The sequence below is a fragment of the Liolophura sinensis genome, chromosome 11 (assembly GCF_032854445.1).
Source record: "Liolophura sinensis isolate JHLJ2023 chromosome 11, CUHK_Ljap_v2, whole genome shotgun sequence".
Classification (NCBI taxonomy): domain Eukaryota; kingdom Metazoa; phylum Mollusca; class Polyplacophora; order Chitonida; family Chitonidae; genus Liolophura; species Liolophura sinensis.
Genome location: NC_088305.1, coordinates 21,445,415 through 21,466,585, shown reverse-complemented (window position 1 = coordinate 21,466,585; position 21,171 = coordinate 21,445,415). Strand labels below are relative to the sequence as shown.

Here is a 21,171-nt window from a genome sequence, read left to right as displayed (position 1 = left end):
GAGTATACTGGCGTGCCCGTGATAAACCATTGACCTTTGGCAAGCTGCTGACTAACCTTTCCATGTGTGACACATGTATATACACACCATATTTTGTGTGGTTTCAGCAAATGATTTTCAACAATGTTCAGCAACTGTTGAACAGCCATATGAGCGACCCTGAAGATCCCATGAACAGTGGGAGTGAGAAATCCACAAATTTCCTGCCCAATTCCAGGATTGAACCCATACCTGCTATTGAAAGAAAAACGTATTCACCATTTCACCACTACTCCCTTCCAACAGCAAGAATTATGATATAACCTTTTCGGATTTCAACTGAAGTAAAACTTTTAGTGGTATAGAGTCAATCTATGATCAGTCTTAATTTCTTCTCTCTGTCAGGCCTGATGTCAGTGTTTGCCCAGCAGCTGGACTATCTGAGGACAGCCCTGAAGGCCCTGAGTGAGTTCGGCAGTTCTCAGTACAACCTGCGGGGACAGCCCAGATACGACAAGGTAACAGAAAACGTCACCTGACATTTGCCTCTTGCACGTTATAGGAAGGGTTGTAGTGTGTATAAAATGTTAGTATATTGTCTCAGTGTTACCTTAGAGTTGTTGTGTAAAGCCAGGTGTAAGTTAAAGGTTGCGACTAAAACAACTGGGTTTTTGGCAACTCGTACCATCTCCAGTTGGGCGCTGGTCTTGGTTGAACTACTCGGGCTTACAGTCATTAACTACTGCTAACTCAATAGTTACTCAGATTCAAGCATGTTCTACTTTTCTGTGACTTGAAGCATCCAGTGTATTCAGTTTCGTTGATCTACATGAGCTTATGCCCAGTTCAACAGAATTTGCCTACATTAGGCCTCTGTGATGCATCACATAACAGTGACAGTCACATTGCTATGTCCGAGTTGTCACCAGTCGGAATGGACGTACACGCAAACAAACTGAATCAGGTCACCACTATATGCTTTTGATCTCAAGGCTTTCTCAAACGTTTGGACACAAATATTTCTCAAAGGTGGACTTTTTCATGTTGGACCCAGATTTTTAGAATCGCAAGTCAAATCTGTGTCTGGCTTAATGGTGTTTGATTCTGTATGTTGTGCTGTTCCACATTTTCTTGGCGTTTCTTTTGATGTTTTATTTTGCAACATTTGTTGTGCCAAGCAAGACTGTATTAACTAGTAGTTAACTTGTCGGATGACCGAACTGATCCAAAACAAATTCCTAACCACAATAAATTCTCTAACTCAGCATGGCTTATTTTCATCCCTCATGTAACACTTAAACTTTAGCACACATGTAGTAGTAAGTTGCGTAACGGGATCTTATGCAAAAATTCCTGTGGGATGCATACATGAGGAAAATTTTAAAAGCACAAAAATTTTGACAAGCTCAAAACAAATATGTTACAGGTACCATAACAAAAGAACTTTCCTTTAACTTAGTTAATTTTCTGGACATTACGATACAAGTTTTTCCTAACCCATTGATTGAGAGAATGAGTGGTTCCACCTGTCACCAGTGTAGACATTGTGGCAACCTTTACTCTTTTCTGCTCATCGTTTTTTCAGAAATGCAACAAAGATTAATGTTCATGTTAAAATTTGACTATTTGACGTTGCTGCAACTGTAAACTGTGTAAGAGAATTCTTCAGTTTTTCAGAAGTACAACAAAACTTAATGCTGATGTTGAAATTCTCAACACTACAAAAGCATGTCACCTCCATTTCTTAATTTGGTTTATGTATTATGTATAAATATCATACTAAGGCATATTTGTGATCAGTAATTTTAAGGTTGACTTAACTTTCCACACCCCTGTGTGTAAAAAGGAATGTAAAGAATATGGAGATGTTGTTACTCACCTGCTTTTTTACATGTTTTGCTTGATTTGTGTTTTGCTAACAGTTTAATGATGCTTTGGTATTGATATTTGTAACCGTTATTGTGATGGTTGTTTTTCTCCCTTTTAACCCTGGACAGTATGGTAGGCGAGTGTTTTATGACATTGCCCCTGTTTGCCACAGTCAGGTAACTAATGATGTTCAGCTTACCTCAGATATCCGCAGCTCTTTCTCACTCTGCAGCCTTTTCTGGATGTGTGCAGTGCCATTATTCTTACATCTCATTGTTGCCACTTGTCACATACTCTGCTTGGAAAATATGCTGCTCTATACGTATGCTCTCTTTACCTCACTGCCACCGCTAGTAAATTGTTTGTACAGAAGTGTCAGTGTAACTGTGTACCGATGATGAGGCAGGAATTGATTTCAGAAAAAAAAAAAGCCTCAACCTTTGTAAATGTATTCCTTATATCTAACCTATGTCTTTTCACAACATGATTCCAACGGACACATGAAGTTACTTTTATGGTTGAATGGTGATTGTTAGTGTTTACTTATACATGTATGCCTAAACATGTCTCACGGGGTCAAAAGTTCAGACTTGCCTAGTTGTGGCAGTGATAGTGAAAACAGAATGTATTTTATTCTATAAGTTAAAAGTTATATGTATGTCTTACAACATCAGCATGAAAATTAAATGAGAAAAATTCGACTTCAGTGTTTTCCATGAGGCATTTCATGAGGCATTTCATGATTCACAGTGCTACCCAATGGCTATCTGATTTTTTTTGCATATATAGCTCCTACGTGTAGCTCTCTCACTTATCTGAACTGTACGTGCCTCTCACAAACTATTTATAAACCATACCTCTGTAACATAAGTGAAAATTCTTGAGCATTCTGTTCAACACCAATCAATCAATCAATCAATCCCAAACTACCGACGTGTTGCCATTCATAAGAGTGACTGAATATGTCGTTGTAAGTATGGTATAAGGGCTCTTTGTGGCATTTCTGCTAAAGCATTGTTTTCATTTTAGCCATAGTTGCCCTCAACCAATAATTTTACAGGCTTGATATCAGCTGTAACTGGTTGGGCTGTGGATTCATCTCAGGAGTATTTGTTAAGAGCAGTCGTTTACTCCTGGCATTTCGGTTTCTGACACATGTTAACATAACCGTGTTTACTGTAGTAAATTAAAAAAAAAAAAAAATACATATGGCATAAAAAGTGATTTGACTATACCCTCCTTGGGCCTGCTGTGAAAATTTGTCACTCACACTTTTCTGTGCCCCTAAGGTTGGTATTAAGGTGGGTTTTCACAGGCACACGTTACGTGGGTACTGCTCACAAGAATTTGTACGTGAGCGCAAATATGTAGAAAAGGTTGTTTGACCTCATTGATGACAGTTATGTTGTACGTACCTCATGAGTGTGGTCGGCCTGTAACCAGCAGCAAACCCAACGGATGGTCATGGGTTTGCCCCTGACTCTGACTGGTTTACCTCCCACTATAGTGCTGACTGCTGCTGTATGAGTGACATATTCTTGAGCATAAAACTTCAATCAAATAAATCAGAGTGTTTAGAAAAGAGGTGCTGATATTTGTAGATGCAATTTTTACTCCTCACAGCCAAGGGCTAGGACGTCTCAAAAACTATGAGCATGTATTCACAGAAATTTTCATTTAACTCTTGGTGGAACAATTATTGCGACTCCTACCTGTGCCTCTTAGCCTTTCATAACTACACTGACATTAATTTGTATATTGATTGGCTTAATTTGCATAAGGTGTAACCACCACATCTCTGGACCTATTGATAAAAAATTCACAAAAGTCAGCTGTTCTATGTTGTATTTTTAAAATGTTAAATGTGTTGCCATAGAAACCAGGTGTAAGTGACAAGGTGATCAGGAGGAACTCACTGACGACCCTGCACCCACTACCCCCCAGAGGAAGATCCGCCTGGACTGCTCAGACAGAACACTGTACCACATGGCTTCAATGTACGTAAATCAAGTCATGTTGGCTCTGTAATAAACTTGGCAAAGCATAGATACAGCAATGTACATGCCTGGTTATGCTTGTTGGTTCCCTGATAAGCTTGACAAGGCATACATATTCAATTATAAATAATAAAGTTGGCCAAAGCATAGGTACATCATTGTACACAAATCAAGCCTGGTTATGCTTGTTGGTTCGGTAATAAACTTGACGAGGCATACATATTTTAGTACATAAAACAAGTCTTATTAATTCAGTAATAAACTTGGCAAAGCATAGGTACATCATTGTGCATAAATCAAGCCTTGTTATGCTTGTTAATTCGGTAATAAACTTGACAAGGCATCGATACTTTAATGTACATAAATCAAGCCTGGTTATGCTTGTTAATTCTGTAATAAACTTGACAAGGCATCGATACTTTAATGTACATAAATCAGGCCTGGTTATGCTTGTTAATTCGGTAATAAACTTGACAAGGCATCGATACTTTAATGTACATAAATCAGGCCTTGTTATGCTTGTTGTTCGGTAATAAACTTGACAAGGCATAGATACTTTAATGTACATAAATCAAGCCTTGTTATGCTTGTTAATTCGGTAATAAACTTGACAAGGCATCGATACTTTAATGTACATAAATCAAGCCTTGTTATGCTTGTTAATTCGGTAATAAACTTGACAAGGCATAGATACTTTAATGTACATAAATCAGGCCTGGTTATGCTTGTTAATTCGGTAATAAACTTGACAAGGCATAGATACTTTAATGTACATAAATCAGGCCTGGTTATGCTTGTTAATTTCGGTAATAAACTTGACAAGGCATCGATACTTTAATGTACATAAATCAAGCCTTGTTATGCTTGTTAATTCGGTAATAAACTTGACAAGGCATCGATACTTTAATGTACATAAATCAAGCCTGGTTATGCTTGTTGGTTCGGTAATAAACTTGACAAGGCATCGATATTTTAATGTACATAAATCAAGCCTTGTTATGCTTGTTGGTTCGGTAATAAACTTGACAAGGCATCGATACTTTAATGTACATAAATCAAGCTTGTTATGCTTGTTGGTTCGGTAATAAACTTGACAAGGCATCGATACTTTAATGTACATAAATCAGGCCTTGTTATGCTTGTTGGTTCGGTAATAAACTTGACAAGGCATCGATACTTTAATGTACATAAATCAAGCCTGGTTATGCTTGTTGGTTCGGTAATAAACTTGACAAGGCATAGATACTTTAATGTACATAAATCAGGCCTGGTTATGCTTGTTAATTCGGTAATAAACTTGACAAGGCATCGATACTTTAATGTACATAAATCAGGCCTGGTTATGCTTGTTAATTCGGTAATAAACTTGACAAGGCATCGATACTTTAATGTACATAAATCAGGCCTTGTTATGCTTGTTAATTCGGTAATAAACTTGACAAGGCATAGATACTTTAATGTACATAAATCAGGCCTTGTTATGCTTGTTAGTTCGGTAATAAACTTGACAAGGCGTCGATACTTTAATGTACATAAATCAGGCCTTGTTATGCTTGTTGGTTCGGTAATAAACTTGACAAGGCATCGATACTTTAATGTACATAAATCAAGTCTCAGTCATACAGGCTTGGCGAAACGTACTTCAGTGTACGCATTAAAAGTCTTGTTGATTCAGTCTTCCACCAATATGGTGTGCATATCTGTAAGTCACACATGTGGTAAGTTTGTCAGTGTCTTGCCATAGGTTGGTGGTTTAACTTGGGGCACTCCAGTATGCCTCACACATAAAATTGACTGAAATTGTATAAATGCAGAGTTCTGGAGAATGGTGTTAAACAACTCTTAGATACACAAGTTTACATTGTCGCCTTATACACTCAACTAGGTCAGTGTTTGAAACTCTCAACATGCAAAAAAAATCTAGAATTGGCTAATCTACTGATTCAATCTTATTGAATGGTCAAGAAATTACATGTACGTGCCGAATGCGAAACTGTGCACTTGAAAAATAACCAGTTATACGTGACTGTTTACATGTGTTTTGCCAGGAGAAAGGTTTGTCCACATACTTTGAGGATAGCTGGGTGGAGGAAAGAGAGGAGAGGAGACATTCTATAGAGAAGGAGATCCTCATTAAGGAATCCGAGTTGTACAAGAGTAACAAACCTCCCCCACTCTTCTATGGTGAGAGCTTGTTAGAATAGGATCAGTTTGATTAACGTAATGTATATAGATCAAGGGATTCAAGCATAGCAATTCTCACTGATGAGTTTTACAGCAAAGTTATTGGTATGCATTTGTTAAATACTGGTGTGCTATATCATGAGTTCGTCTAACAGTGTTTTGATATTAAGTTGTGAAAATATTCTGTAACACTTGATCTTTATTTATGTAATTGGGGGCCTCTGTGGCCGAGGGGGCTAGCGCGCCAGCATGGCGTAATGACCCAGGAGCCTCTCACCAATCCAGTCGCTATGAGTTCAAGTCCAGCTTATGCTAACGTCTTCTCCGGCTGTACGTGGGAAGGTTTGCCAGCAACCTGCGGATGGTCGTGGGATTTCCACGGGCTTGACCTATTTTCCTCCCACCATAATGCTGGATACCGTCATATAAGTCAAATTTTTTTAATATCAGAAATACATTTGTAGTTGGGTTAGTTATCATTCATATTTTTTTTCAGAACATGTGATGTTTTCTCGTAAGAAATCATCACCAGATTACAGCAAGCTGGGTCAAGAGACGTCCTATCAGCCACGTTACCTAGGCAATTTGATGTTTAATGGAAATCTGATGTTAGCCAGTGCAAATTTTGGCTGTTTCATGACTTTCAACTCGAATGACCCCTCCTACAGCACAAAACTGCCACAACAGCTGAGGGTAAGTCAGGATAAATTAACTTAACACAGTTGACTTGCTGGAGGACCCTTGGCATGTTTGATGGCTGTTGACATATTTATTGACTCTTAAGATTTTGACTTCAGATGTTTTTGGACAGCTAATGTGCTTAGGGACTGTTGACATACTGGAAGATTGTTGACATACTTGAAAACTGTGGACAAGCATGTTTGTTGGCTGTTGACGTGCTCATGGTCTGTGGACTTGCTCATGGGTTGTGGACGTGCTCATGTGCTGTGGACATGCTCATGTCTTGTAGACATGCTCATGTTCTGTGGACATGCTCGTTGACTGTTGACATGCTCATGGGCTGTTGACATGCTCATGGGCTGTGGACTTGCTCATGAGTTGTGGATGTGCTCATGTGCTGTGGACATGCTCATGTGCTGTAGACATGCTCATGGGCTGTGGACATGCTCGTTGGCTGTTGACATGCTCATGAGCTGTGGACTTACTCATGAGCTGTGGACATGTTCATGGGTTGTGGACATACTCATGTGTTGTAGACATGCTCATGGGCTGTGGACATGCTCATGGAGTTTTGACATGGTTGAGTACTTTTGATACTGACATGCAAGAGATGTACTTTATTTGTTCCTGTAAGCTACAAATGGATCTTACCAAAGGCAAAGCATGTGTTGGGCAGTTGTGCAGAGAATTGGACCAGTGACCAATTTCACAAGGACATATTTGACTGAAGTCAAAATTTGAAATACAATCTTTAACCTTATTTTTCAGTTTTATAAAGTAAAGTTTAGTCTACGTCGTCAGTGTTATCTTAAGCCAGTTGTATCTAGATTTCAACTTTCAGTACCAAAACTGAGCGTTCTGGAAAGACTTTAAATTTTGACTTAAGCCTGAAATGGTTTTGTGGAATCAGCCACAGAAGTAATACCTCAGACATCATAATTTCCTCACTGATGTAGGACTTCAACTATAAACAGCCAAAGGAAAAAAATAATTTCACATGAAACTTTGACATCAAATGTTTGTTTTTTTCTCATTGCGTGTCAGGTTGTGATCCGTCCGTGTGCCCTAGTGGTGCCTGACTCAGAGAGAGTTTTGGAGGTGCTTCTTTGTTCTGAAGGGTTTGAGGAGTTCTCACTGTGGACCGCCAAACTCTCACGCTTCCTCTACCTGGTAGACCTAGAGGTGAGCCAAGACTCCATGAAGCCCCCCCCCCCTCCCCCCATCCCCACACACACACTGGTGTGGACTCAGAGATCAACATTGTTCATTCTATGACTTTAAACACTAACATTCTTCATACTTTATTTTCTTTTTCTTTTACTCATCACACAGTGATTTATCGAAGCCATTTTTTTGTCTTTGATTTGACAGGGAAAGCTGTGTCAAAATAAATATTAGGGGTGGTGTCTTTAAGAAGTACTACATATTGAGCTCGGGTGTTTCATGCATGTAAAGCAAAAAAACAGCGGTAGGATTTATTTATTTATTTGATTGGTGTTTTACGCCGTACTCAAGAATATTTCATTTACACGACAGCGACCAGCATTATGGCAGCGACCAGCATTATCCGCAGCTTGCTGACAGACCTTCACACGTACACATCAGTGGGATGTTCCATTGTTGATATGCTGTGTGCACATTAATTACTGTGTTAAAGGTTTGATATGGCATCTCAAAAAATACTGCTGGTATTGAGCTCAGGTTTTGCATACATGTAAGTGAAAGCACAATAGCATCAGAAGGATGTTCTATTGTTGATATATGCTGTGTGCATATTGATTACCATCAATTTATGACTTGTATGACTAAATTTTAGGGGTGGTATCTCAAAAAGTACAGCATGAATTGAGATGAGGTATTGCATACATGTAAATCTCAATGACACGGGAGAAGTGTTCCAGCGCTTATGCTCTGTGTGCGTATTAGTTACCAGGCTTTTACCAATTTTCACGACTTCACGTACTTCATGTCTTGCATCCATGTGTCTCTTACAGGCGAGAGACAACCTGTGAAAGGAATATGTATCCTAGTGGTGAGGATATTTGCCTTCTGTTGCTAGGACACAGGAGGAGAGGTACAGGCTCTATCCCAGTACTGGAAACAAGATTTGTGGATTCCCTCACTCATATGAACAGGGAAAATGGGGTCATTTGGGCAATCTAACATGTCTAACTTGCATTGAAGATTATTTCTCTCCACTAACACATCAAATAGATAAAGAAGCATACTTGTTTGCTGATGCAGCTCATTGTCTACTGCTGGTTTCTTCACTTTCACTTTCAGTTATCTGGGGGTTCAGGTCACAGCTATGCAGGATTAAGAGAGCTGAAGACAGTGGTGACCTTGGCTGGAAGGAAGCGGCTGGATAAAGCACTAGACAGAGAGATCCATACCACGCTGTACAAGGACGAAGGTAAGAATAAGTGTTCAACAACCTTGATGTTAATGAACAAGTCAAGCTAAATATGAACAAGCTAAATACTTGGACATTTTGATAAGAGGTTAGTCTAAAAGAAGCCCAGATTAAGGGAATGAATCATTTGTGGTGAAGGTGAAATGTTTTATAAATAGTTTTGACTCTAAAATTTGGTATTTAAGGCATTCATTTCTGGTTTCTTAAACTGCACCCAAATTAGAAATCTGCTTGTATTTAGCCCTACTTGGGTCTCTGTCCATGAGGCATGTGTTTCTTATGCTCTCTTTGGGAGCGAACTCTGGTTTAGTGGTTAAGGTATTTGGCTTTCAGTTATTAGGGCATGAGGTGTGGGTTCAAATCCAGCCTGGGACAGTACAGTTGTAAATTTTCTTGAATACAGCAATAATCATCAATCAGATAAAAGAAGAAATAAATGCATAAGTAAATGATAGTAAAATGAAATGGAATGCATAATTCAAGAAATTCAGCATTTAAGGTAACAGTACTATTGATCTGTGTTAATGTTTTCAGAACTTAACAGTGTGATGCAATCTCAGACGCCACGTAGTCGCGAAGAGTTCTGCATTGTGCAGGCCATCAGGAAAATTATCTCCCCTAGAATAGAGAAGGAGGATGACAGTTTTCGTCTTCACAACATCCTGCGGGACCTTTTCCCCACAACAGCCAAGCCAGAGAATCCTCCCCAGTGTAACAATCCAAAGTTAACCCAAGCCATCAAAGATTTGCTAAAACAAAATCATCAATTTTACTCAGATGGCTTTGTCAACAAGGTAAAGCTGTGTTTGTATAGATTATATGTGTTAACACATATGTAAAATGCTCCCCAACTTCTTTGTGTCAAAGGTAGAACCAAAGTGTATTAACACACTTGTAAAATGTCTCCAGGTGTCTTCATGGCTTTATATAGGTCAAGACGAAACTGTATACCCTAATTCCTCAAGGTTTTGGCATATGAAAGAACAACTTGATTTTGAAGACAAAACTAAATTGGTTGGATTGGTCAATTTCAGGGCTTCACAAAAAGTATAATTTTATCAGTCTACACAGAATAATGCCTTAAGAATATGTCACAATAAAACCTTGCAAACGTGTGAAAAGGTTGAAGTGAACACAATTATGAAGTATCTGCTTTGCTTTTGAGGGAAATGTTTGACAGGCATAGCTGTAACTGTTGTTTTCTTTTGACAGATACTGCAGCTGCAGGCAGCAGTTGACCTGGGACATGGGGTGATACTATCAGGCCCCAGTGGTAGTGGTAAGACCACTTGTTACCAGACACTGGCCAAAGCTTGGAACCATCTCAACTACCAGCTGTTTGCTCCTGATCATGCCAAGGAGGAACTGGACATGCACAAGATGATCCGCAAAAACCAGCTGAAACGGGTATGTGGAAGATAGACAGAAAACACGTCAAAAACCAGCTCAAACAGGCATGTCAAAACCAGAACACACACCAAAACCATGTAAAACAGGTATGTGGAAGATAGCCAGAAAACACATCAAAAACCAGCTGAAACGGGGTATGTGAAAGATAGCCGGAAAACACATCAAAAATCAGCTGAAACGGGTATGTGAAAGATAGCCGAAAAACACATCAAAAACCAGCTCAAACAGGCGTGTCGAAAACCAGAACACACACCAAAACCATGTAAAACAGGTATGTGGAAGATGGCCGGAAAACACATCAAAAACCAGCTGAAACGGGTATGTGAAAGATAGCTGGAAAACACATCAGAAATCAGCTGAAACGGGTATGTGAAAGATAGCAGGAAAACACATCAAAAACCAGCTCAAACAGGCGTGTCAAAACCAGAACACACATCAAAACCATGTAAAACAGGTATGTGGAAGATAGCCAGAAAACACATCAAAAACCAGCTCAAACAGGCGTGTCAAAACCAGAACACACACCAAAACCATGTAAAACAGGTATGTGGAAGATAGCCGGAAAACACATCAAAAACCAGCTCGAACAGGCGTGTCGAAAACCAGAACACACATCAAAACCATGTAAAACAGGTATGTGGAAGATAGCCGGAAAACACATCAAAAACCAGCTCAAACAGGCGTGTCAAAACCAGAACACACACCAAAACCTTGTAAAACAGGTATGATAGCCAGAACAGCAGAAAACAGCTATGTTGAAGCCAAAACACACAGAAACACACATATGGAAGCTACAACACACATAAACACCAGCTGAAACGGGTATGTGGAAGATAGCCGGAAAACACATCAAAAACCCACATAACAACACACATAAACACCAGCTGAAACAGTTATGTTGAAGCCAGAATACACGTCAAGACCAGTTGAAACAGTTATGTTGAAGCCAGAGCACACACCATAACTAGTCAGAACACATATGAAAACAATCTCAAACAGGTACGTGGACATGTATAGCCAGAGCAAACATCAAAACACCAAAAACCAGCACAAGCAGGTATGTGGATGTTAGTCATCACTAAAACCAGCCCAAACAGGTATGTAGATAGCAGTTATCACACTAAAACCAGCCCAAACAGGTCTGTGGATGTTAGCCAAAAACCAGCCCAAACAGGTATGTGGATGCTAGCCATCACACTATAACCAGCCCAAACAGGTATGTGGATGCTAGTCATCACTAAAACCAGCCCAAACAGGTATGTGGATGCTAGCCATCACACTAAAAGCAGCCCAAACAGGTATGTGGATGGTAGCCATCACACTAAAACCAACCCAAACAGGTATGTGGATACCAGCCATCACACTAAAACCAGCCCAAACAGGTATGTGGATGTTAGCCAAAAAGCAGCCCAAACAGGTATGTGGATGCTAGCCATCACACTAAAAGCAGCCCAAACAGGTCTGTGGATGCTAGCCACACACTAAAAGCAGCCCAAACAGGTATGTGGATGCTAGCCATCACACTAAAAGCAGCCCAAACAGGTATGTGGATGGTGGCCATCACACTAAAACCAGCCCAAACAGGTATGTGGATGGTAGCCATCACACTAAAACCAGCCCAAACAGGTATGTGGATGCTAGCCATCGCACTAAATACTATCCCAAGCAGGTATGTGGATGCTAGCCATCACACTAAATACTATCCCAAGCAGGTATGTGGAATCCAGAACACACACCAGTATCTGCTAAAGCAAGTGATGGAAGCCAATTCATTCCATAACAGACCCATATTCAGACTATTTCTCCGTCATTTTTCAAGTAGAAGTTTTACATCAGGTGTGGTTTTCTTTCCTTTGTATTACCAGACTGAAGTAATAAAAATATGTTGCAAAAATATTGTTTCAAAGGAGATACCTTTGTTGAAATCTTACACAGCTTAACATTTCTATAATGTTAGAATTATTGCAGTAAAGCTGTTCTATTTTTAGTTTTAATTAATTGATGTCATGCAGTATTTTGGGAAGGTATAATACTATTAGAATTAGTTGCTGTAACTCTGTGAAAAATTGCATACATTTGTTTGGAATAATATTGTGTTGTTGTTGCTTTCAGAAAGATCAGGAGGGTGATGGGGAAGATCTTTATAACGTTGAGGTTAAACATGGGGTACGTATGGTGTATAGTCAGCGGGTATGTCACATGGAATATTTTTGGACTTGACTAAGATATCAAAGCACAAAGATGCCACGTAGTAACATGGGATAGGACACTGAGCTAGTATAAGTCATGATCTGTCCTTACAGGAGATAAAAACATAAAAATGATGCCAAAATCAGATGAAAGGGCATCAAAACTTATTTGCAGATATGGTCTTTGAAGAGTAATTGAACGTATTTTTATATGGTGGGACCACCTGTTGGTGTTTATGGTTGTTGCATAATGACGCTCCAAATAATGATGTAATGCATGTGTAACACATTTATTTGAATAAAATGTAAACATATATATCCAAACATATACATTTAGTTCACATTTGTTGGCTGAAAAAGACCAAATTCTAGTGCAAATATATTTATGAAACATTTGTTACATCCTCGTTTATAACATTATTAAACAAAGATTATGTATACCCAAAAAGGTGGTCCCAGATGCCCCACCATACAAAAATTTTTTTCAAGCGTCTTTTTCTCTTTAAAGAAAAATCCAAAAAGAATATTTATGACTAGATTTATGACTAATATATAATTTTCTCTCATCTGAACTTCATGTATTTTTTATGTTTTCTCCACCTTTAAGACTTATCTTCTTGTTCGCTGTACATGTATCCTGATAAAAAAAAAATGTCATAAAAATGTACACTTTTTGTCCCTCAAAATTGAAAACCAGATAAGGCCATCATGGTACTAACGTTGTATCACCAGATGATGACACAATAATGTGAAGCTATGGTACCATGATGATGCAAAATGATGGCACGAAGCAATGGCACCATGCGATGACACAATGGAACGAAGTGATGGTACGATCCATCATCACTTTGTGCCATATAGATTCGCATCATCGTGCCATTGCTTCACATCATCTTGCCATTGCTTCATGCCATCGCCAGGCTCTGGAATGATGGTACAATAGTGCTAAGATAGCCTTATCCGGCTTCCATACTGAAGTGATAGATAATTTACATTTTTGTGAAGGATATCAGTACATATGATATGTATGGGTTCTTCATGTACCATTTCTGATCTGTCTGTATTGACATTCACTGGATTTTATTTTCCATGACAGCTGGCTCTGGACAATCTGGAGATTGAGACAACTGAGGCACGCCTGAAATGGAAGCGCGCGGAGAAGTCTATGGTGGGTATTCTAAGCACGGCTGTGGATGCTGAGTCCACGGATACCCCGACGAGTCAGGCGCGCTACCCTAAAGTAGATCTCTTCACGGTCATGCCAAACTCACTCACACCACAACAGGTACGTGGGTCAGTTTACTGTCACAAATGGTCCAGAATCATAGCCACTTTTTGTTCTATTTTGTTTGGCCAACTTTTTGGCGGTAGAGTATTCCAATGGCCAGGTAAATTCATCGGTTATTGAAATATCTTTAGAACTAATTCATATATCTATCTCTTATGACCAGTGCCATCAGACTTTTATAATGATCGATTATGTACTGTATGCAATCCTTGTGATTTGGGGAGACCATTGTAGTAAGCTGCAGAGCTTATTACACTGGAGTTACGGTAAGAAGTTAAAGTCCATGGTCCCCGTTGCACCTATAGTTAACACAAAACTTTCATATTATAATTTAGGTAGGGGATAAGTGATTTTGTCATTTGGGATTTGCTTTTGCTCCAGTTGTTTGGAAGCTTTAAAGAAGGCATTTGGGAGGAAGGAATCATGACAAAGACCCTGCGCAGCATTGACTACAAAGGTCGCTCAGTGAAGACCGTTCTCAGTCAAGCCAAGGAGCAAAGGGCTACAGCCAGCAACAAACCCTTGAGTGATCTCCCTTCCAACCTGCTACAGTGGCTGGTGCTAGATGGCGCTGTGAATCCCACCTGGTCAGAGAACCTTAACACGATGCTGGATGATAACAAACGTCTGAACAATGCCGATCGGGAAAACATCAGACACCAAAGTAAGGCTGAAACTGATGTGTTCATGTACCGATCAAAAGTTTATGGTAAATAAATTTGAAATTTGAAAATCTGAAATTTGGTCCATGACTATTTTGCACTTTGTGCCTGATTCTGAGAACTGTACTGATTTTAGAAAAGTGTCATAGCTTTGTTTGGAAGGTACTGTAATTGTTCAGTCTCTTCGCATGTTTCCAAGGCGTTTATTCGAGCTTCTTTAATAGGCATTATTATGTGTTGACTGATAAAATTATAAATTGTGACAGTCCCTTAAACTGGACAATCCAACCAGTGTGGTTTTGGTTTCCTTAATCAAATTAAAAATGTGCATGTTTTGCACTGAGGAATTAAAGGATATCCTTCAGCACTAAAAGTAATATTTTATCACATTTATTCGTTTCCAAAGTGCACTTTTTGTGGCAGAGTTTTAGGTCATTTATATTTGCTGATGCAGTGTTCTTCACTTGTGGCAAGGTTTGTCAGTAACTTGCCAGAGGGCAGTAGTTTTCTCCACCCAAAAAGTTGTATGCTATTGTATAAATGAAACATTCTTGAATTTGGTGTTAAACAAGAATCAAAATTATTGAATCTTTCAGAACACACAGGTACATGCTCTGGTTATAAAAGCCTCTTGATGATGTCTTAATTATCAAGATGATGACTAAGATCAGATGATTAAATTCTTTTGATTTATTAGTTGGCCAAATGATAGCCTGTGGGGTCGAGTTATTAACGTGCTCGTGCCGCCCAGTGACTCGGGAACCTCTCACCAGTGTGATCACTGTTAGCTCATGATGGCGTAATTCCCTTCAGGTCATATGTGTGAAGGTCTGTCAGCAAACTGCAGATGGTCGTTTTCCCTGGCTGTGTCTGGTTTCCTCTGACCATAATGGTGGTCCCGTCTTATAAGAATAGTGAAATAGTGTTGAGTACAACATAAAATAAAATGAAAAGATAACCTTATATTATTTGGTTCATTTTCATTCTTTTTTTTTCTCTGTAGCTTCATTGACTAGAGGTTTATTCATTTTGAATAATGAGACAACTATAATATCACTTCCTAACAGCATTCATCACTTGTTTTGGTTTACAGGTTCGGCTACCATACTGTTTGAGACAACAGACTTGTCCTGGGCATCCCCAGCCATGGTTGCCAGGACAACAGTGATCCATTTTGATGCAGATCTTCTCCAATGGAAATGGTTATTTGACAGCTGGGCATCGACTTGCAAGTCAGAGTATATGCTGACAACAACATGGTACATACTAATGCATTTATTGAGTAGGACATTCTAGGTCCATATGGCAATGTGATGTATAGGACATTGGAGAGATTTCGGACTGTCCCATATACATGTGAACACATGTATACACTACTTCCTGGCCCTCCCTAACTCACCTAGTACACTACTTCCTGGCCCTCCCTAACTCGCCATGTACACTACTTCCTGGCTCTCCCTAACTCGCCTGGTACACTAATTCCTGGCCCTCCGTAACTCGCCTGGTACACTACTTCCTGGCCCTCCCTAACTCGCCATGTACACTACTTCCTGGCCCTCCCTAACTCGCCATGTACACTACTTCCTTGCTCTCCCTAACTCGCCTGGTACACTACTTCCTGGCCCTCCCTAACTCGCCTGGTACACTAATTCCTGGCCCTCCCTAACTCGCCTGGTACACTTATTCCTGGCTCTCCCTAACTTGCCTGGTACACTAATTCCTGGCTCTCCCTAACTCGCCTGGTACACTACTTTCTGGCCCTCCCTAACTCGCCTGGTACACTACTTTCTGGCCCTCCCTAACTCGCCTGGTACACTAATTCCTGGCCCTCCTTAACTTGCCTGGTACACTACTTCCTGGCCTTCCCTAACTCGCCTGGTACACTACTTCCTGGCCCTCCCTAACTCGCCTGGTACACTAATTCCTGGCTCTCCCTAACTCGCCTGGTACACTGCTTCCTGGCCCTCCCTAACTCGCCTGGTACACTAATTCCTGGCCCTCCCTAACTCGCCTGGTACACTACTTCCTGGCCCTCCCTAACTCGCCTGGTACACTACTTCCTGGCCCTCCCTAACTCGCCTGGTACACTAATTCCTGACCCTCCCTAGCTCGCCTGGTATACTAATTCCTGGCCCTCCCTAACTCGCCTGGTACACTACTTCCTGGCCCTCCCTAACTCGCCTGGTACACTACTTGCTGGCCCTCCCTAACTCGCCTGGTATACTACTTCCTGGCCCTCCCTAACTCGCCTGGTACACTACTTCCTGGCCCTCCCTAACTCGCCTGGTACACTACTTCCTGGCCCTCCCTAACTCGCCTGGTACACTACTTCCTGGCCCTCCCTAACTCGCCTGGTACACTACTTCCTGGCCCTCCCTAACTCGCCTGGTACACTAATTCCTGACCCTCCCTAGCTCGCCTGGTATACTAATTCCTGGCCCTCCCTAACTCGCCTGGTACACTACTTCCTGGCCCTCCCTAACTCGCCTGGTACACTACTTCCTGGCCCTCCCTAACTCGCCTGGTATACTACTTCCTGGCCCTCCCTAACTCGCCTGGTACACTACTTCCTGGCCCTCCCTAACTCGCCTGGTACACTAATTCCTGGCCCTCCCTAACTCGCCTGGTACACTACTTCCTGGCCCTCCCTAACTTGCCTGGTACACTACTTCCTGGCCCTTCCTAGCTCGCCTGGTACACTAATTCCTGACCCTCCCTAACTCGCCTAGTACACTACTTCCTGGCTCTCCCTAACTCGCCTGGTACACTAATTCCTGACCCTCCCTAACTCGCCTAGTACACTACTTCCTGGCCCTCCCTAACTCGCCTAGTACACTGCTTCCTGGCCCTCCCTAACTCACCTAGTACACTACTTCCTGGCCCTCCCTAACTCGCCTAGTACACTACTTCCTGGCCCTCCCTAACTCGCCTGGTACACTAATTCCTGGCCCTCCCTAACTCGCCTGGTACACTAATTCCTGGCCCTCCCTAACTCGCCATGTACACTAATTCCTGGCCCTCCCTAACTCGCCTGGTACACTACTTCCTGGCCCTCTCTAACTCGCCTGGTACACTAATTCCTGGCCCTCCCTAACTCGCCTGGTACACTAATTCCTGGCCCTCCCTAACTCGCCTGGTACACTAATTCCTGGCCCTCCCTAACTCGCCTGGTACACTAATTCCCGGCCCTCCCTAACTCGCCTGGTACATTACTTCCCGGCCCTCCCTAACTCGCCTGGTACACTACTTCCTGGCCCTCCCTAACTCGCCTGGTACACTAATTCCTGGCCCTCCCTAACTCGCCTGGTACACTAATTCCTGGCTCTCCCTAACTCGCCTGGTACACTACTTCCTGGCCCTCCCTAACTCGCCTGGTACACTAATTCCTGGCCCTCCCTAACTCGCCTGGTACACTACTTCCTGGCCCTCCCTAACTCGCCATGTACACTAATTCCTGGCTCTTCCTAACTTGCCTGGTACACTACTTCCTGGCCCTCCCTAACAAGCCTGGTACACTAATTCCTGGCTCTCCCTAACTCACCTGGTACACTACTTCCTGGCCATCCCTAACTCGCCTGGTACACTAATTCCTGGCTCTCCCTAACTCGCCTGGTACACTACTTCCTGGCCCTCCCTACCTCGCCTAGTACACTACTTCCTGGCTCCCTAACTCGCCTGGTACACTACTCCCTGGCTCTCCCTAACTCGCCTGGTACACTACTTCCTGGCCATCCCTAACTCGCCTGGTACACTAATTCCTGTCCCCCACCAACTCGCCTGGTACACTACTTCCTGGCCCTCCCTAACTCGCCTGGTACACTAATTTCTGGCCCTCCCCAATTCAGCTGATACACTACTTCCTGGCCCTCCCTAACTCGCCTGGTACACTACTTCCTGTCCCCCACCAACTCGCCTGGTACACTACTTTCTGGCCCTGCCTAACTCGCCTAGTACACTAATTTCTGGCCCTCCCTAATTCAGCTGATACACTACTTCCTGGCCCTCCCTAATTCGCCAGGTACACTAATTCCTGGCCCTCCCTAATTCGCCAGGTACACTAATTCCTGGCCCTCCCTAACTCGCCTGGTACACTCATTCCTGGCCACCCCCAATTCACCACGTACACTAATTCCTGGCCCTAACTAACTTGCCTGGTACACTACTTCCTGGCCCTCCCTAACTCGCCTGGTACACTACTTTCTGGCCTTCCCTAACTTGCCTGGTATACTACTTCCTGGCCCTCCCTAACTCGCCATGTACACTACTTCCTGGCCCTCCCTAACTCGCCTGGTACACTACTTCCTGGCCCTCCTAACTTGCCTGATTCACTAGTTTCTGGCCCTCCCTAACTCGCCTAGTACACTACTTCCTGGCCCTCCCTAACTCGCCTGGTACACTACTTCCTGGCCCTCCTAACTTGCCTGGTACACTACTTCCTGGCCCTCCCTAACTTGCCTGATTCACTAGTTTCTGGCCCTCCCTAACTCGCCTGGTACACTAATTTCTGGCCTTCCCTATCTCGCCTGGTACACTAATTCCTGGCCCTCCCTAACTCGCCTGGTACACTAATTCCTGGCCCTCCCTAACTCGCCTGGTACACTAATTCCTGGCCCTCCCTAACTCGCCTGGTACACTAATTCCCGGCCCTCCCTAACTCGCCTGGTACATTACTTCCTGGCCCTCCCTAACTCGCCTGGTACACTACTTCCTGGCCCTCCTAACTTGCCTGATTCACTAGTTTCTGGCCCTCCCTAACTCGCCTGGTACACTGCTTCCTGGCCCTCCCTAACTCGCCTGGTACACTACTTCCTGGCCCTCCTAACTTGCCTGGTACACTACTTCCTGGCCCTCCCTAACTTGCCTGATTCACTAGTTTCTGGCCCTCCCTAACTCAGCTGGTACACTAATTCCCGGCCTTCCAGAACTATTTACAGGAACATGAGATTCACATTTCAAAGTTTGATAGGTTTCTATATAGGTCTGGCATTCATATGGATAGATTATCATCAGTGAAATTAATGAGGTTTGAGCATATGTGTTTGAGTGTCTTTGTCCATGGACATTAATTTAGTTATGTCCATCAGTCTGTCTGTCACTCTTTAGTTTCCATGCAGTAACTGCTCCAAAATATTGTGTGCGGCCAGGGCCATTTGAAGTAACCTCAAATTAGATTAAACAAAAACAGCATGATCTGTGCTTAAGTTTTGTACAACAAATGCTATCTGATATTTGTAACAGTTGCATGCAGTTTCATTAAATCAAGGTAAGAAACTAGGTTAAGAATCTATGCCTAGCTTTTGCATAAATATTTAGTGTGGGATATAAACTAGCAGGACTTCCTTGTTTACTTGTATTTCAGTGTTCATATTCTGGATCAGCTTGTGACAGATGTCTTTGGCCCCACCCTCAAGTTTTTGGCCAAGGAGTGTTTGCCATCACTTCTGACTGATGTCAGTTTCCGCATGCGACAGACAAATCAGGTGGCTTTTGGGATTCAAGAAGTCTCAGCCTTCCTAAAGATACTCAACTCTCTGCTGAGCAAGTATTTCCTACGGGAGGATTTGGAAAAGAAAATCAAAAGAATGGAGGAAGAAGGTACTAAATAGCTTATGGAAGCTTCAGAAGTGATATGTCTTTATACTGACAAGTTACAAGAGAGCATTGCCGATGTTTGTTGCAGACACATGTAACATTCCTCTGAAGTCTGTTTACGAACCATGACCATGTTAACAAGTTAAATCGGTGGATTTCGGCCTAGGCTTCATAGTGTTTGTGTCATGTGTTAAAGCTTCCTGCAGACTTGCACCTTTACCTGTTCATCATTTCAGATCCGGAGGGTCAGGAGTCCATTCCTAGGACTGCATCATCAGTCATGGCCCATAGGGTGAACAGTCGGCTGACCACTACCTCTGTCATAGAAGAGATCATCCCCAACCACCTGGAGCTCCTCAAGTCCATGTTCGCCTTCTCCTACATCTGGGCCTTCGGGGGACACATACATGACAGGTATGTTTGCAGTGCATCACAATGCATGCATTAAAGGCAAAGAAATGAAATAAAAAGTGCATGTGGAGGACAAATGAAAGACCAGTAAACACTCTCTATCAAAATAGTTTGATTTATTTATTTGATTGATGTTTTACATTGTACTCAAGAATATTTCACTTATACGAGGGCGACCAGCATTATGGTGGGAAAAAGCCAGGCAGAGCCCAGGGAAAACCCACGACCATCCGCAGGTTGCTAGAAGACTTTCCCACATACGGCCGGAGAGGAAGCCAGCCTGAGCTGGACTTGAACTCACAGCGACTTCATTGGTGAGAGGCTCCTGGGTCATTACGCTGCACTAGCACGCTAACCAACTGAGCCATGGAGGCCCCGTTTGATTTATTTTAAACAGTTTTAGTATTTTTAATCTTAGTAAAATGCGTTTGTATCTTTGTGATGGCACAGTAGGTTTTTGCCAAGCAGCTTGATTTCATCATTCAGAATGGATATA

At 42.1% G+C, this 21,171-nt stretch overlaps 1 protein-coding gene across 1 annotated transcript in view; it reads left to right on the top strand.

Annotated features, from left to right (window-relative positions):
• The window catches only part of LOC135478179 (dynein heavy chain domain-containing protein 1-like), a 146,431-nt gene that overhangs the window by 50,252 nt on the left and 75,008 nt on the right, over positions 1 to 21,171 (top strand). The window contains 15 exon segments of the mRNA XM_064758450.1: positions 385 to 497; positions 3,725 to 3,786; positions 3,788 to 3,845; positions 5,894 to 6,029; positions 6,526 to 6,722; positions 7,755 to 7,892; positions 8,994 to 9,123; positions 9,658 to 9,917; positions 10,336 to 10,530; positions 12,646 to 12,699; positions 13,819 to 14,007; positions 14,392 to 14,674; positions 15,766 to 15,931; positions 20,032 to 20,267; positions 20,501 to 20,678. Coding sequence (XP_064614520.1) covers positions 385 to 497; positions 3,725 to 3,786; positions 3,788 to 3,845; positions 5,894 to 6,029; positions 6,526 to 6,722; positions 7,755 to 7,892; positions 8,994 to 9,123; positions 9,658 to 9,917; positions 10,336 to 10,530; positions 12,646 to 12,699; positions 13,819 to 14,007; positions 14,392 to 14,674; positions 15,766 to 15,931; positions 20,032 to 20,267; positions 20,501 to 20,678 — 2,395 coding nt within the window.